Source organism: Pipistrellus kuhlii, unplaced genomic scaffold, assembly GCF_014108245.1.
Source record: "Pipistrellus kuhlii isolate mPipKuh1 unplaced genomic scaffold, mPipKuh1.p scaffold_m20_p_1, whole genome shotgun sequence".
Classification (NCBI taxonomy): Eukaryota; Metazoa; Chordata; class Mammalia; order Chiroptera; family Vespertilionidae; genus Pipistrellus; species Pipistrellus kuhlii.
In genome coordinates this window covers 116549641-116567265 of record NW_023425404.1, presented here as the reverse complement: position 1 = coordinate 116567265, position 17625 = coordinate 116549641, and the positions used below count along the sequence as shown (strand labels likewise).

The 17625-nt window shown below is 41.9% G+C and overlaps 1 protein-coding gene and 1 non-coding gene across 2 annotated transcripts; one reads left to right on the top strand and one right to left on the bottom strand.

Moving 5' to 3' along the window:
- Positions 1–1484: 1484 nt before the first annotated feature.
- Positions 1485–6423, bottom strand: MEIG1 (meiosis/spermiogenesis associated 1). Its single transcript, XM_036460791.2, has 3 exons — positions 6294–6423; positions 2766–2932; positions 1485–1815 (listed from the first exon to the last, which is right to left on the bottom strand). Exons 2-3 carry the CDS (start codon positions 2901–2903, stop codon positions 1687–1689), a joined length of 267 nt encoding a protein of 88 aa, XP_036316684.1. The 5' UTR covers positions 2904–2932; positions 6294–6423; the 3' UTR covers positions 1485–1686.
- On the top strand, positions 4029–4133 carry LOC118710102. Its single transcript, XR_004985306.1, has one exon. It is a non-coding gene; the product is annotated as a U6 spliceosomal RNA (small nuclear RNA).
- Positions 6424–17625: the final 11202 nt, after the last annotated feature.

Genomic DNA, 17625 nt, shown 5'->3' with positions numbered 1-17625 from the left:
TACCAGTGTTTCCCATTTCTTAAGGAGCATGAACTTACATGCCATGGACTTAATGTTTAGTCTTTTTTCTTCCCCCTGGAAATGTAAGGCCTGGGCTCAGCCATGGTATCAGAGAACCTGGTAACATTCACAGTTTGGGGCAGTCTCAGCTCTTAGGCTGCATGGAGCCATGGGCCAATCTAAGAAGCAGTATCTTAAGGGAGAAATGATGCTCTGAATTAGAATCAGACTCACAATCCAAAAAGGTTATCAATGCAGAGATGAAGAATGTGGGTTCAAATCCAGGAGAGCCCTGGTCAGTGTCTCCACGGATTGGAGTGTTGTCGCTGTACACCAAAAGGGTTTCGAGTTCGATTCCCAGTCAGGGTGCATATGGGAGGCAACCTATCGATATTTCTCTTTCACATTGATGATTCTCTCCCTCCCCCGCCCCCAACCTCTCTCTCTTCCTCTCTCTCTCTTAAAAAAAAAATAGTCCAGGGGAGAGGGAGATAATTCAAAGCAAAATGTATGAAGCGGAGCCAGAAGAAATTCCCAGATTTGGGGAGTGTATGAGATGTTTTTATTTTTGCTGGAAATGGGTAGGGGCTCATAGAGTCACCAGTCTGAACCTGATGTCTTCCTACTTTTGTATCACCCTCTGTGGTATCATGTCATCTACAAAAACTGACAATTTTCACTTCTTTCTTTCAAATTTGGATACCATATACATATATAGTCTGATTGCTATGGCTAGGACTTTGAGTACTATGTCAAATAAGAATGGTGAAAGTATTGTAGAAATCATTGTCCTGTTCCTAATCTTAAAGAGAAAGTTTTCAGCTTTTCATCATTGAGTATGGTGATAGCTGGGAGTTTGTCATATATGGCCTTTTTTATGTTGAGGTACGTTCTCTATCCCCACTTTGCTGAGCGTATTTTATCATAAATTGATTTTTTCAAATGCTTTTTCTGCATGTATTGGTATAATTTTTACCCTTCTTTTGTTTATGTGTATATCATGTTAACTGACTTGTACATATTGAACCAGCTTGCATCTTGAAAATAAATCCCACTTGATCAACTCAGATACAGCTGCAGGTGCCTGAAGCTTATTTCTGCTGGGAAATGGGGTGTCAGTATAAAACAAACACTTGAGATGGATTCCTGCCGAGGCGTTAGGTTGCTGGGCATTTATCCATCTCCTCCCCGCCAGTCATTGGCTGAAGGTTGCTCCCAGAGGCCATCATCTCTTGACATTTTTGGTCTACTCAGCAAAAGGTAAAGGATTCCTGAAGCAAGAGAAAGGATTCCTCAGCCTGCAAAATGCAGATCTGGCATTTAAAGTGATGGTCTTATAAAGTGGTAAAGGCTGAAGGATGTGAGGTAGAGCAGTAACCTATACATAATAAGCCTAACCAGGGGAATGGTTTCTAATGGGGCTATTTTTCCTGTGCATGATGGCTATTTTGCCACAGTTAAAACAATCAAAAGAACAGAACCAAGACAGGTACAATTTTAATGCTTCTGCAGTTATATTTTAGAACAGAATAGGATGATTAACAGATACCAAGTTTCATGGCTTCTGTGTTTCAGAACATTCAGTTGAAGTCTGCATCTTGAATTCTTTTGTAAATGGACATTTACATGATGCAGAATGAAAAAATGAAATATTAAAAGATGATAAGTAACACAAACAACAGAGGCTTAGTAAGCATAAATTTTCACTTTGTGGACTTCCTTGTCCTCACATTCCCTCTGTTTGTTGTAGTAATAGAAAGTATTGTCCCTTCTTTGAAGTTTCTTCACATATCCTGTCTCTGGCCAACGATCTACCTACACATCAAAAACCAGAATACAAATATTGTCATGCTGGGTTTATTTTATATAATATTTTACTACCAAATAGTTAAAAGTATAACACATAAAAAGTTAAAGTATAGAATTAAGTTTTAAAATACTTGACTTCGCCGAAACCGGTTTGGCTCAATGGATAGAGCGTCAGCTTGGGGACCGAAAGGTCCCGGGTTCGATTCCGGTCAAGGGCATGTACCTTGGTTGCGGGCACATCCCTAGTAGGGGGTGTGCAAGAGGCAGCTGATCGATGACTCTCTCTCATCGATGTTTCTAACTCTCTATCTCTCTCCCGTCCTCTCTGTACAAAATCAATAAAATATTTAAAAATAAATACAAAAAATAAATAAAATACTTGACCTCTTAGACAGTATTACACACATCCCAAAACACATCTTAATATATTTTTACAGCAAAATAATTAATTTGGTGCTCTCTAGATTCCAATTTTTAGATTTAAATTTAATTTTCTACTCATATAGAAAAAAAACACATTTTAAATATTCTAAACTTTATTTATATGTTTAAAAATGATTCCAAACATTATTACTTTTTAATTTCTAAAAATAATACCCCAGGAGGGATTAGGGCTAAGCCCAGACCTCATTCTGAAAGCACCTAGAGCTGACTATTGATGGTGCGAGTGACTAAAGGAAGCAGCTAGACTTCATGTATTTAAAGAGCTGGGTGTATTTTCTCACATTTATATTTCAAGTTTACTTGAAACTCAATTTTTAATAGAAATTGGACTGTGAATATAGTCCTCAACAGTCTTTCTTACCTTCCCCCACTATTCTTTCAAGTATGTCCTATTGCTTGAGAGAGCTGGAGAAGAATTTCCTTTCAGTTATCCTCTAGTTCTGTTTTATTTTAAACCTGCACCATTGAACAAACTCATTTTGAGCTCAGATTTATATAGGAATAAAACTTACCACAGAAACTTGTTTTACTTGTTTATATTCAATTTCATCCCGATATCCTGCTTGTTGAAATCTGTACAGATTTTCAATCTCTTCTGACCATTTTTTGGCACGACTTATTGATTTGGGTTTCATTTCAGAACTAGCCATGGCTACAGAGATCTTACTGCCAATTAATTCTGAAAGATGTTAAGACAAAATTAATAGATGACATAATAGTGACAATTTGAAAGTCCCTTTAAAATGAACAAAGTTAGCATTTAAAAATAATTAAGAGTCCAGAGTGATTGCCAGAGTTGGAAGAAGAGTGAGGGAAGATAGGAGAAGGTAAAAGGGAGATAAAAGGTAATAGAAGAAAGCCGAAACCGGTTTGGCTCAGTGGTAGAGCCTCGGTCTGTGGACTGAAGGGTCCCAGGTTCGATTCTGGTCAAGGGCATGTACATTGGTTGTGGGCACATCCCCTGTAGGGGGTGTGCAAGAGGCAGCTGGTCGATGTTTCTCTCTCATCGATGTTTCTAGCTCTCTATCTCTCTCCCTTCCTCTCTGTAAAAAAATCAATAAAATATATATTTAAAAAAAAAAAGGTAATAGAAGAAGACTTGACTTTGGGTGATGAACTCATGATGCAATATAATGTATTATAGAATTGTACACTTGAAACCTGTATAATTTATTAACCAATTTCACCCCAATAAAATGAATAAAAGTTAAAATACATATATTAAAATATAATCATTCAATTCCAAAATTGAGAAGGATTCATGCTCTACACTAATAAAAGAGAAAAATGCAAATTGACAGTACCTCCATGATGCTGAGCAGCCAATTAAGTATGAGTATGCAAATTGACCCAACAAAGATGGCAAGTTAATTTGCATGCACAGGCGTGCAGCAAAGACTGAAGGCTTCACCTGAGCAAAGACTGAAGACTGAAGGTTCCGCTGCGGCTGGAGCCAAGCCTGAAGGCTGAAGGCTTGGCTCTCTGTGGCCCAGGTCCCAGGTGTAGGAGGAAAACCAGAGCTGGTAGCCAGGGGAAGGAAGGCCTATTGCATGAATCTTTTTGCAACGGGCCTCTAGTTTTAGAAATAAAATAAGTCCTAAAAGATACATAGATAACTTATTTCCTCATCAAAAAAAAAAAAATTGTATTCATAGTCATGGAGTGATATCCTAAAGGCTTGATACTAATTCTGTTGTTCCAGGCAATGGTTTACAAACTTTTGAAATCACACATTTTTTTACTGCTCAGTAGAATGTTATAGTATCCCACCACCTGTGCTCACTTTAGCAGCACATATACTAAAATTGAAACAATGCAGAGAAGATTAGTATGGCCCCTCACAAGAAGACATGCAAATTCATGAAGCAAGTCCTGCTCCATAGAGGTATCACCTGCACAGCTATAGTCACAGCTGGTCCTCACAGCCAATTGGCCTGGAGGTCAATTTCTCCCAATGATGCCAACAGCAATCAAGGCTCAACTACAATAAAGACTAGACACAGAGCCCACACAGGGGTGCACCAAGAGTGCCCATTTCAGGTGACTGGGGAGGCTACAAGACACTTAATATAGAAGGCCACTCAACCAATTTCATAGAATTAACAGCTCGATCCAATACATAGAATTAAACACAGGGAAGCAGCTAAAATGCGAAGACAAAGAAACATGTCACAACTGAAAGAAATGGAAGTAAACAGACTACTGGATACAGGGTTCAAAACAATGGTTATAAGGTTGCTCAAGGATCTTAATACATTTCAAGAGACTTAATGAGACTTTCAAGGATCTTAGTATGAATGTCAAAGACATGAAAAATGTCCAGTAAGAAATTAAGCATACACTAACTGAAATAAAGAACAATTTACAGGTATTAAACAGTAGAGGATTCTAAGAATAAAATCAGTAATTTGGAATATGAAGAAGCAAAAATAAATAAATAAATAAATAAATAAAAAATCCAATCAGAAAAGAAAAAAGAAAAAAGAATCCAAAAATATGAAGACAGTGCAATAAGCCTCTGGGACAACTTCTAGTGTACCAACATTAGAAGTAGGGGGGTGCCAGAAGGAGGAGAGAGCGAGCACAATATTGAAAATCTATTTGAAGAAATAATGACAGAAAACTTCCCCTACCTTTGAAAGAAATAGTCTTATAAGTCCAGGAAGCACAGAGAGAGTCCCATACAAAAGAAACCCAAAGAGGCCCACACCAAAACACATCATAATTAAAATGCCAAAAGTTAATGACAAAGAGAGAATCTTAAAAGCTGCAAGAGAAAACAGTAGTTACCTAGAAGGGTATGCCCACACAACTATCAGCTAATTTCACAACAGAAACTTGGCAGGCCAGAAGGGACTGGCAAGAAATATTCAAAGTATACTAAACCCTATGTATACACTATTAGAGGCCTGATGCATGAAATTTGTGCACAGGTAGGGTCCCTAGGCCTGGGCCTTCCTTCATGCTGCACTGCCCCTTATTCAACGCAAGTTGTAGTGAGCAATCGTACTCCAAGTCTCCTGGTGGAACTCCCAAAGGGACACTTTGCATATTGGCCTTTTATATATATAGATGTTTTTTTTCCCCCTATACTTAGCTACCTATGATAAAGTTCAACTTATAAATTAGGCATAAAGATTAACAACTAATAATAAAATGAAAAAGTTATAACAATCTACTATAATCAAAGTTATGTGAATGTGATCTCTCTCTGTTTCTCTCGCATTATGGGCTGGATAACCCAGAGGGCTAGTAAATGACGAAGGGGCAGGGAGCATAGAGCGTGGAGACACTTGGCAAAGGGATGATTTATGTTCTGGCTGGGATGGAGCCGGCAGGCAAGAGATTTTATCACGCTTCTCAGATTGGCTTGCAATTTAAAATTTATTAATTGTTTGTTCTGGGATTTTCCACGTAATATTTTCGGACCATGGTTAACTGTAGATTAACTGAAACCACGGAAAGCAAAAATGCGGATAAGGGGTGGGGGGAAGGGAGGGAACTATTGTAATTATTTTGTGTGTCTGTATCACTTCTGGAACCCTGAAATTTATCGGGGGTAAAGTTTATGAAACATAAGGAAAGTGATCAGGAGTCTGCAGGAAAAGCTTTCACACCCTGATGCACCCCTAACACCTGTGAAGGGAAAAAGAGAAGGAAGAAGACTAGGGCGGGGAGAGCTGCAGACTGCCCACGGGGATGGAAGAGACATTAAAAGCTGGGAACCCACTGACTGGCCCCTGGGAGGGACCTGAACGGAGGCCCCAGAATCGTGGCCCCTAAAGGGAAGGGCGTGAGGGCAGCTGGGAGACTATGGAGAATCAGGATCCGAAACTCCAGAGATCAAACCCGAGGTAATATCAACTCAGAAGCAGCCAGGACGCGTCCCCAAACGGACGAGGAGCGCAGACACGGGAGGGGCGAAGCCGGGCTTGGAGCGGGAGGAGGTGCGGAGGCCCCCCGCGGAGCCCCGCCTTCCCCGCCCGGCCCCGCCCCCGCGGTTACCCTCCCCGGGCGGCCTGGAGAGGCGGGCGCCCCACCTGGAGCTCGCAGGAGAGCGCGGAGGTGCCTGTGGTCCCCACTCGGGATCAGTGGGCTGGGCAGCCGACCACCTTGGTTTAGGAGGCCCCTGCGTCTCCTAGCAACGAGCGGAGCGCGGCCGCCCAAGTCCCGCCCCCCGCAAGTGAGGCTTAGTGCGCAAGCGCACCGCGTGGGCCGGGCTGCGGTCTCTGATGGGACGCTCTGAGTTGGATCCCTGGGTGCGAGGGACCCGAAGGGCTTCACCCCCAGAAGGGGGAGAAAAGTGTTATTTGCTGGTCTTCAAACCCAGACAGAATTCCTTGTTAAAACTGGCTCTGAGAGCAGAGACTGTTGTGGTTCTGTCCCTGATAGTAAATATCTGTCCTAACTCCCTTCTCATTTTATTGGGATTAAATGAACCAACCCACAGGATCCTGCATAATTCTTGACAATTAATAAACCTACAATAAAAGACATCTACAACTTTATTTTTTCCTGACATTACCTTCATTATTACACTTAAAATAATCCGTTTATTCACATTTTCCAAATTTATTTCCTCAGGTTTCTAGATCTTTCTCTCTCTCTCTGAACTCTAGATTTGTATATCCCAATCCACTTAGTTGTCCAAAACAACCCCTTTTAAACGCTCCCACACCAGTTCCTTACAGTCTTCCCCTTTTAGTAGATGCCTCCCAGAGTTCACTTTCTCTTACCCTCCATATACATCCATCAGCAAAGCCTGCAGGCCCCCCTTTTTTTTTAATCCTTACCAGAGAATATGTTTATTTATTAAAGAGAGAGAGAGAGAGATGTTGTGAGAGAGAAACATCACTAATTGCCTCCTATATGTGTCTAGTGATGGAACAAAAACCTAGGTATGTGCCCTGACTGGGGATTGAGTCCATAGACTTTGGGTGCAATGGATGAGGCTTCAAACAACTGAGACACCTAGCCAGGGCAAAAACATACTGGCTTTACTGCTGCCACCCAAGTCCAAGCCACCATCATTTTATCCCCTCTGGTTATTGCAATAATCATCAACAGTTCTCTCTTGATCCCCATAGTCTATTCTCAATACAATGATCAGTGAGATTTGTTTAAAACATAAGTCAGGCCCTGGCCAGTGTGCACAGTGGTTAGAACATAGGCCTGAACACCTCAGGTATGATTCCCAGTCCAGGACACATATTGGATTGCAGGTCCAAACTCTGGCCCAGACAGGATTTGTGAGGGAGACAACCAATCGATGTGTCTCTCACATCAGTGTTTCTGTCTCACGCTCTCTCTCTCCCTCCCTCCTCCTTTCCTCCCTTCCACTCTATCTAAAAATTAATGGGGACAATATCCTCAGGTGAGGATTAACAAAAACAAACAAGATACAAGTCAGGTTAGGTCACTCCTCTGTTCACAATCCTGCAATGGTTCTTCATTTTATGGAGTAAAACCAGAGTCTTTACATGGCCAGCAAAGCCCTGTACCAAGACTGGTGCACAATCTCTCCTTCCTTGCTCTGTAGTCCTGGATCACTCCTCTCTAGCCATCATGGCCTCCTGGCTGTGCTTAGAGTAGTTCCCATATTGGGCCTTATTTGCAGCTCTGCCTGGAAGGATCATCCTCCTATTATCTCTTTTGCTAACTTCCTCATCTTCAAGTCTTTGCTAATATTTCAACTTGCCCTTCCCTATCTCTCTATTTTGCTCTTCTAACATGTTCTCTATCCTCCTTACTATATTCTAGTGTTTCTTTTTTCCATAGTAATTGTCATCCAATATACTACTTAAATTGCTTGTTTTCGAAAAAAATAAATAAAAAATAACACACACACACACACACACACACACACACACAAACAAAAAAACAAACAAAAAAACACAAAAAAACAAAAAACAAACAAACAAAAAAAACCCCCACAAGATGGAGGCCTAGGTAAGTGTCTAAACTGCTGCCTCGCACAACAATCTCAAAACAACAACTAAAAGACAGAATGGACATCATCCAAAACTACTGGAAAGCTGGCAGAGTGGGAAATCTACAACCAGAAAGAAGGAGAGAGGCTCATGGATCAGGGGAGCCACAAAGCACTTAGGTAGGGAGACATATGCGCAGAGGAAGGGCAGCCGAGTGCCTGGCTGGCAGGAGGGGAAAGGAAGCCCCCAACTGCACCAAACCCCAGTTCTGAATGCAATGAACCCCAGTCCCGGCCGAAACCCCGTGGACCCAGGCTCATACGGGTGGAGTTTGGACTGTAGAGAAAGGCACCCGGAGACTCAGAGACTGGGAGCGGCAGCAGGCAGGGTCTAGAGGTGCATGAGTGAGTGTGTGCAGAGAGGTCTTACCGCAGAGGTTGCTGCGGCCTCTCCATAGCAGAAGAAGTTGGAAGCTCCTGACTGCATTGAATCCCAGTTCCAACTGTACTGAGCACTGAAACCCAGCTCCTGGCGAGCAGAGCACCCACATTCTTACAGGGGGGATTTGGACTGTCAGGCAGAAACTCAGGGGAGCATGGAAGGCAGAGGTCTGAGGTGTGTGTACAAGGGCAGGACTAACAGGAAGCCAAGATTGTTGGCTCAGCCCTGAGATTCCACTTCATCCAAGCTGAGCACAGAGGCTTTTGCAATTTTGCAAGTCTGATCCTATAAGACTGTCTCCAATACAGAAGGTATCAGCTGATTCATCCAATTGGCCTGGAGGTCAATTCCTCCCAGGGATACCAACAACAATCAAGACTTAACTACAACAAGGCTGTACACGCAGTATACAAAGGGGAGCACCATAAGTGTCTACCTCAGGTAACTGGGGAGGTTGACCTATTGGGCCATATAGGACATCAAACACTCAAAGCCACCATACCAACTCAGGGAAGCAGCAAAAATGCCGAGAGAAGGAAACAGATCTCAAACAAAAGAAATGGAGGAGAACAAAAGACTGAATATAGAGTTCAAAACCACAGTTATAAGGTTTTTCAAGAATTTCCTAGAAAAGGCTGATAAATTTAATGAGACCCTCGAGGATATGAAAAAGGACCAACTAGAAATTAAACATACACTGACTGAAATAAAAAAATATTATAGAGACCCAAAAGCAGACTAGAGGAACGCAAGAATCAAGTAAAAGATTTGGAATACAAAGAGGCAAAGAACAGTCCTCTGGAGAAGCAAAAAGAGAAGAGAATCCAGAAAGTTGAAGATAGTGTAAAGAGCCTCAGAGACAACTTCAAGCATACCAACATCAGAATTATAGGGGTGCCAGAAGAAGAGAAAGAGCAAGATACTGAAAACCTATTTGAAGAAATAATGTCAGAAAACTTCCCCCACCTGGTGAAAGAAATAGACTTACACGTCCAGGAAGCACACAGGACCCCAAACAAAAGGAATCCAAAGAGGACCATGTTGGGAGCTGCCCTGAAAACAGGGGACTTTTTCCTCGGAGCTGCCCTGAAAGCAGGGGTCTCTTGGTGGACACAGCTCTGGTAGGACAAAAGTCATAGCTCTCATGAGAACGTGCTGTTCAGCTTGTTTTGCAGCTTGTTAATGTAAAAATACTACTGATCTTTCTAAAGAATAACATATACTGTTTAACCTGCTGCTTGCGTATAGATTAGGAAACAATTCTCTGCTTACATACAGAAACAAAGATGTGGTGCTGGGGAAATACTTAGCCTAAAGGCCAGCAGATATTTATCTGCTGACCTGTATCTTGTACCTCCCTGCTTTTGCTGTATAAAAACGAGCTAAGAAATAAACTCGGGACAGCAGCCAACCCAGACTCCATCCTCCTGTTCCCAGCTTGTTCTTGTCTGTCTTTTCTTATCCTCACCTCCTCATTTAGGTCTGGTACATTGCCGGCTGGCACTGGCAGGACCATACCAAGGACCATACCATCATAATTAAAATGCCAAGGGCAAAAGACAAAGAGAGAATCTTACAAGCAGCAAGAGAAAAACAGTTAGTTACCTATAAGGGAGCACCCATAGGATTATCAGCTGATTTTTCAAAAGAATCTACCCTGTTTCCCCGAAAATAAGACAGTGTCTTATATTAATTTTTGCTCCCAAAGATGCATTAGGTCTTATTTTCAGGGGATGTCTTATTTTTCCATGAAGAAGAATACGGTACACATTTATTGTTAAATGGAAATAAAGGAAATTTATTACCTGTATATGGTACTGTAGTATGGTAGTTGTCAACACAAACCAGACAAACTGTGAATCCTACAGTATCAAGAATTTATTCATTTATTCAATGACAATCATGTCATCATCTTCTGGAACATCATCATAACAATCTAATTCCTGAATTTCCTGGTGAATTTCTTGTGACTCCATTTCTTTCAGAATCAGTGGACCAAATCTCTAATGTTTAGCAATAGCACTGTCTTTAAATGAGTACTTCTTGTCAAGGTAGCCTGCTCGCAGTGCATTTGCAATGCAACTGTCAGTGATTTTCTCCCATGAATTCTTCACCCAACTCACAACTTCTTGCAGTTTTGGTTTCACAAAGTTTCCACGCTGATTTCTCTCCATTCTATTTTCAATGTAGTCATTAATTTCCATGAACAAATTATCTTTGAATGGCTTGTTTAATGCAATATCAAGAGTGTGGAGATAGGCCGTCATTCCTGTGGGAATCATTATCTGATCTATTTTTCTTTCTTGAAGAAATGTCTTCATGTCTTTAGCTTGGTGAGTTCTGCCTGCATCCTAGACTAGCAGACCTCTTTGGCTCCCTCGCATAACAAGCGGCAGCTTTAAATCGACTCACTTCCTTATAACTGCTTGTGTGGCCCAGGCTTTTTCAGTTTCAAGAATAAAAACTCCCCAAACACGTTCAATCTTTTCCTTCTTGCCCTTAGAAATGATTAAAGGTGGGATTTTAGTGCCATCCAGACAAATTGCCAAAATACAGGAAACACGTGCACTTTCATAAGCAGTGGAGGAAATGTACACTAAGGAGTACCCCGCTGTTCAATTGTTGTTTGAGATGATTGGCCCATAAACACTGCAGTTTCATCCATAGCAATCATGTTGGAAAGACTGTATTTAGAGAAGTCAGCATCATCAATGAAGGACTTGAATGCAAGTGCTCGCTTAATAACTTGAGTATCTTCCAACCTAAACAATGTTGTAGATCTTTTTAAAGACAGTTCACTTCGCTGAAGGAAATTATCCAGCCAGTGTTGTGATGCTTTGAAGTCTTCGGGGGCTATGTCAAACTGTGGTGCCATTGCAAGGGCAAATTTTTGAATCTGAGCCCTATTCACAACCAAAGCCTTTGCTCTCCTGTCAACAACCCATTCACAGATCAGGTCTTCCAGCTCACAAAATAATGGTTGCCAACCTGATCCACACTTGCGCTTTTTAGCATTTCCCTTGTCCACTTGTTCAATGAGGTTACCATACTCTGCTCGCCATTTTCGGACCAATCGGATACTCAACATCTTCTCTTTGCAGAAAGCAGTAAGATTTTGGCCCCAAGAGTCTACCACAATTCCTTTCTTGTACACTTCGGAGTAGCTTTTTCTTTTTGTGCTCATTTCAAGGGGTAAAAAAAAAGGAATTGAGGTATCAAGGTGGGGAGAAGGGATCACTTAAAATGACACAGGGGGGATCAGAGGGGAGAATCAAAATGGCACAGGAGAATCAGAGGGGGGATTACCATTTTAGTAACCCCTTTTGATCCTCCTGTGTCATTTTGATTGCCGCCTCTGATCCTCCTGTGTCATTTTAAGTGATCCCCCTCCCCCCACCCCTGTGCCACTGAACACTTTCACCCCCCTACCCCTTTATCGGGCATTTACCCCCTGGGGCCTGCCTGGGGACTGTCACTGAGCTTGCTGGGGCCTGGGTCTGGGCTGGAGCAAGGTCTGTCACTGACTGAGAACCTTCAGTCATCATGAGGGCGGCCACAAGCATCAGGTAGTGTCACCAGAGACAGATTAGCACTCAGCACCTTCGCAGCATCCAGTCTGCTCTAATCCTTCTGTTCTTCTCCACGCATCTGTGAAAGTCTCCTCCTCCCTCCAGCCCCATGCTCACCGCTCACTCCGACCTCTGTTCCGCCTCCACACAGCAGTGATGTCAGGACTCTGCATAATGTCACTGGTTGCTAGACGCCAGTCAGGGCAGCCCTAGCGACCAGTTTAGGGTAAATTAATTTTCATTCTGAGACAGAGCCTGGGGGGGCCTTATTTTCAGGGAGATGCCTTATATTTCACTCAGAAGGAAACCTGTAAGTAGGTCTTATTTTCAGAGGATGTTTTATTTTCGGGGAAACACGGTATGCAGGCCAGACGGTAGTGGCAAGAAATATTCAAAGTGATGTATAGCAAGAACCCACAACCAAGATTACTCTACCCAGCAAAGTTATCATTCAGAAACTGAAGGTCAGCCGAAACCGGTTTGGCTCAATGGATAGAGTGTTGGCCTGCAGACTGAAGGGTCCAGAGTTCGATTCCAGTCAAGGGCATGTACCTTGGTTGCAGACACATCCCCAGTGGGGGGTGTGCAAGAGGCAGCTGATTGATGTCTCTCTCTCATCGATGTTTCTAACTCTCTATCTCTCTCTCTTCCTCTCTGTAAAATAAAGACAACAAAAAACAAAAAACAAAAAAATCAATAAAATATATATTTTTAAAAACCACAGAAATTGAAGGTCAGATAAAGAGCTGCCCAGATAAGAAAAAGCTAAAGGAGTTCATCACCACCAAAACAGTATTATATGAAATGCTGAAAGGTATTCTTTAAGAAGAGGAAGAAAAAGAAAAAAAGTAAAGATAAAAATTATGATCAACAAATACATATATATCAACAAGTGAATCTAATAATCAAGTGAATTAAAAATCTGAGGAACAGAATAAACTAGTGAATATAATAGAATCAGGGGCAAAGAAAGGGAGTGGATTGATCATTATCAGGGGGAAAGGAGTGTAGGAGGTATAGGAAGAGACTGGACTAAAATCATACACTTATGGATAAGGACAATGGGGGAAGGTAAGGGCAGAGGGTGGGGTGGGAACCGGGTGGAAGGGAACTATTGGGGGTGGGGTGGGGGAAGAGGAGAAACAATTGTAATAATCTGAGCAATAAAGATTTATTAAAATTAAAAAAAATAAATTTCTTGTTTTCTAATTTTATTGTTTATTTTCTGCTAGCATGTAATTTTAAAATGACAGAGATCTTAGCCCAGCCTGTGTGGTTCAGTGGTTGAGTGTCAAACCTATGAATCAGGAGGTCAAGGTTCAATTCCCTGTCAGGGCACATGCTTGGGTTGCAGGCTCAATTACCAATAGAGGGCATGCAAGAGGCAACTGATCAATGATTTCCACTCATCATTGATGTTTCTATCTCTCTATCTCTCTCTCCCTCTCCCTTCCTCTCTGAAAAAAAAAAAAAAAAAAAGGACAGAGATTTTATTAATGAAACTCCTAGAACAGGCCTATTACACAGTAAGAACTAAAGCAATACATATTAAATGAATCTGTTTTACTACCACTACTACCATCCCCACCAATGCCACTATGACACGTGGAAGCAATATACCATGGTAGCCAGTAGTATGGTGTCTAAGTCATGACCTTAGATTTGAATCTGGGTCCTAACACTAGCCACATAACTTTCTGCAAGTTACTTAACTGCAGTTTTCTTACCTGTAAAGTGAAGACAAAAACTGTACCTAACTGATGGAGTTGTTATAAGGATGAAATAACAAATATAAACCATTTTGGACAGCATGTAGAACTACATAACTGATAGGTGTTTTATTTCCATTAGAATTTACACTCATTACCACATAGGTATTTCTCTGCTTTGTTCACTGCTGTATCTTTAGTGTCTAGAACAATATCTGGCACATAGTAGATGGTCAGGGACTATTTGTTGAGTGAATCAGTGAATTCCCACTATTTTAAAAAATATATATTTTATTGATTTTTTACAGAGAGGAAGGGAGAGAGATAGAGAGCTAGAAACGTCGATGAGAGAGAAACATCGACCAGCTGCCTCTTGCACATCCCCTAACGGAGATGTGCCCACAACCAATGTACATGCCCTTGACCGGAATTGAACCTGGGACCTTTCAGTCGACAGACCGACGCTCTGCCACTGAGCCAAACTGGTTTCAGCTGAATGCACACTATTACATTTCCAGGATGCCTCAGTCTGCATGATGAGGGTTCAGGATCTGAAGGAGGAGCCAATGCACAAATGAAAATACTATACAAGAAATATGAATTTAGAAGGCATGGGCGTCCAGGTGGAGACCTCTCTCTTGGAGAGGCACACTGAAACCTGGCCTTATCTGCTTTTTATTTAATTTTAGATACTCATTTTGCCCTCAGTAAAGCACAACACATAAGTAACAGACAGAGTCTCTAAGATCAATAAAGATCAGTAAGGTTCAGTAAATATTTACTTTGAGGCTAGTAGGCCAGGAAATTGCTTCGAGCCACCACTATCTCAACTGAACAATGGTGCTTGGTGTCAGCCTGCCAATGCCCAAGGCCCAAAGGCCTCCCACAGCCCTTGGTGCACTCTTATGACAGTATTGGGAACGGTGCTATTGTGATAACTTCCTTCCCAGACTCTCTGTCCCACATTGCCTAAATGTTCTTTCTAACTCAGCTCCAGTGGTTCTTAAATTTTAGGATCTATCAGAATCTCCCGAAGGGTGAGTTAAAACAGATCGCTGGGCCCCATATCCAGACTTCCTGATTTAGTACATCTGGACTGGGGTAGAGAATTTTTATTTCCATCAGTTTCCCATATACTGTTGGTGATGCTTTTGTAGGGTCCACACTTTGGGAAATACTGCTCTAATCTAACGTAACTACCCAGGCTTCCCACTGCCACTCATGTTAAAGTTTAAAGTCTTTGGTTTGTGTACAGGCCCTCCTGGTCTATTCTCTTCTTATCTGGTTTAGCCTTGACTACCCTTGTTAAGTCTCTCTTATTTAATCTCTTTTGAGCCTAGCACTTTGGTTAAAAAGAACTATTTTCAGTGCCAAGACTGAATGAAAGCTCATTCCAGGGACTTCCACTGTTCTGGATGCTGAACTCTAACTCACTTTCTCTGCTCAGTTTTTCTTTTTTTTCTTTTTTTTTAAAAAAAATATATTTTATTGATTTTTTACATAGAGGAAGGGAGAGAGATAGAGAGCTAGAAACGTCGATGAGAGAGAAACATCGACCAGCTGCCTCTTGCACACCCCCTACTGGAGATGTGCCCGCAGCCAATGTACATGCCCCTGACCGGAATCGAACCCGGGACCTTTCAGTCCGCAGACCGACGCTCTACCCCTGAGCCAAACCGGTTTCGGCTGCTCAGTTTTTCTGATGGCCCTTCCTTCTTGCAGAATTGAGTTTTCTCCTTGGTCTCCATACCACACCTTGAGCGCACTTCCATTCAAGTACTGTAAAACTTTTTTCCATGAGGTTCTTTTCTGCCAGACTGTGAGCTCTTGGGATGCCATAGCTGATTGTTGTATGTACTTCCAGGTTCAAGTGCAGTGCCTGGCACTTAGTGGATGCCCAGTAAATAATAATAGTTAGCCGAAACTGGTTTGGCTCAGTGGATAGAGCATTGGTCTACGGACTGAAGGGTCCCAGGTTTGGTTCAGTTACAGTCAGGGTCAAGTACCTTGATTGCGGGCACATCCCCAGTGTGTGTGTGAGTGTGTGTGTGTGTGTGTGTGTGTGTGCAGGTGGCGGCTGATCGATGTTTCTCTCTCATCGATGTTTCTGACTCTCTATCTCTCTCCCTTCCTCTCTGTAAGAAATCAATAAAAAATATATTTAAAAAACTAATAGTTAATATTTATTGAACACTTACTATTTTCCAGGATGTTGGATAGCTCACCTTCATCCTCCCCTCCTTCTCTCCCTCCCTCCCTCCTCCCTCCCTCCCTTTCTTTCTTCTTTTTGTCTAGTTGAGATAATCATCAGAATGGATTGTGCTGATTCACTCGGAGAACTCCCCCCAACCCCCTGGTTTCTTTGTCCTGCTTTCCTCCTCCCTTATGAAAACAGCTGCCTGCACTGAGATGTTAAGATGGTCTTTAGGATGGGAGTCTACTATCTTCTCAGGCTAATGGCACTGGAATAAACCATCTTACCTTACACCAGCACCTGTCTCTCAAGTATTGGCTTTTAAAGTGGTGGTCAGCCAAACCTGAGTTCAGTATCAAGTGGACAAATAAGAATATGAGTATTTTCTTCACCTGCCTTGCCAGGAGCTCCAAATTCTGTCAGAGGTAGATACGCTAGAGTCTCTAGCTACCAGGCTCACTGCAGAATTTGTCTTTAGGTATAAACAACATAGCCAAAGGGATAGCCCTCTTTTATTTAAGACAAACCATCTTATACTGAATCAAAGGTGTTGGTGATAATGTACTAGCAGAGTGCTTTAGTCAAATTAGTGATTATGGTGTCTATACCTCTTTATCACCACCACCATTCTTTTTCTTCTTTTTTTTCTCCACCTTCACCACCTCCTCCTTAAACACACACACACACACACACACACACACACAATTAATGAGAATCTGTATTTAAATAGAACTCTGAGTAGCATGGCTTCAGGAACATATTGATAGTCTCTGAGGGTGGCATTTTGATTCCTGATTCCCCTGGTTAGAATTCAATTGTTTCTGAATTTATTTCTATATTATTTTTTGTCTCTGTGGAAACATTCCTTTAGCATGTTCTGCAAATTTGTTGTCTCGAAATAGATTGGTAACTACTTGAAGGCACATCTTAGTTTCCTATGTAATCACTGCAAGGCTTGTCACTGTGCTATGAACAAACAAAGTGTTTGAGTTGTTTGTGATTGTGGTGTGTGAGATGTGCTGGAAAGGGCACAATATATACTTTTGTGACTATTTGGTGAATCAATATTTTAACAAATCTTCTTATAAAGTGGTTTTAATGCTTAAAATCCCCCCCCTCACCCTACCATTTCTTTTTCTTTTATACTGAGTAGGCTAAAAAGGCTAATTCCAACATAACCCTGATATTTGTGTGTGGGGGGTAGCAATCTGAATCTGTGCCAGCAAGCCCAGTGTACATTCTTGATAACCTATAATTAAGTCATTGCCTCTTTCCCAGAAACTGGTCTTGCTGAACCTGTTACCTAAATGCTCACATTTCACAGAACCCATCAAGTGTGAACAGTGCACAGCCATGGGGAGGAAAGGGATTATTAGTGCTGGTGCCAGGCCAGACCATTAATATGGCCTGGAGACCCCAACACCTGTGGTCTTCTTGCAAACCCCATGAAAAGGACCTGAAGCTAATCCATATTTGAGGGACAAAGACACCAGAAAGATATAAAAGAGAAGCCTACTGCATGTTACTTT

What these genes read in the sequence shown, in the direction of transcription:
- MEIG1 (XM_036460791.2), bottom strand. Translation starts at nt 2,903, where the DNA reads ATGGCTAGTTCTGAAATGAAACCCAAATCAATAAGTCGTGCCAAAAAA. An exon ending in AAGTAAAACAAGTTTCTGTG is followed by an intron (nt 1,816 to 2,765) that starts GTAAGTTTTATT and finishes TTTGATGTGTAG; the next exon opens with GTAGATCGTTGGCCAGAGAC.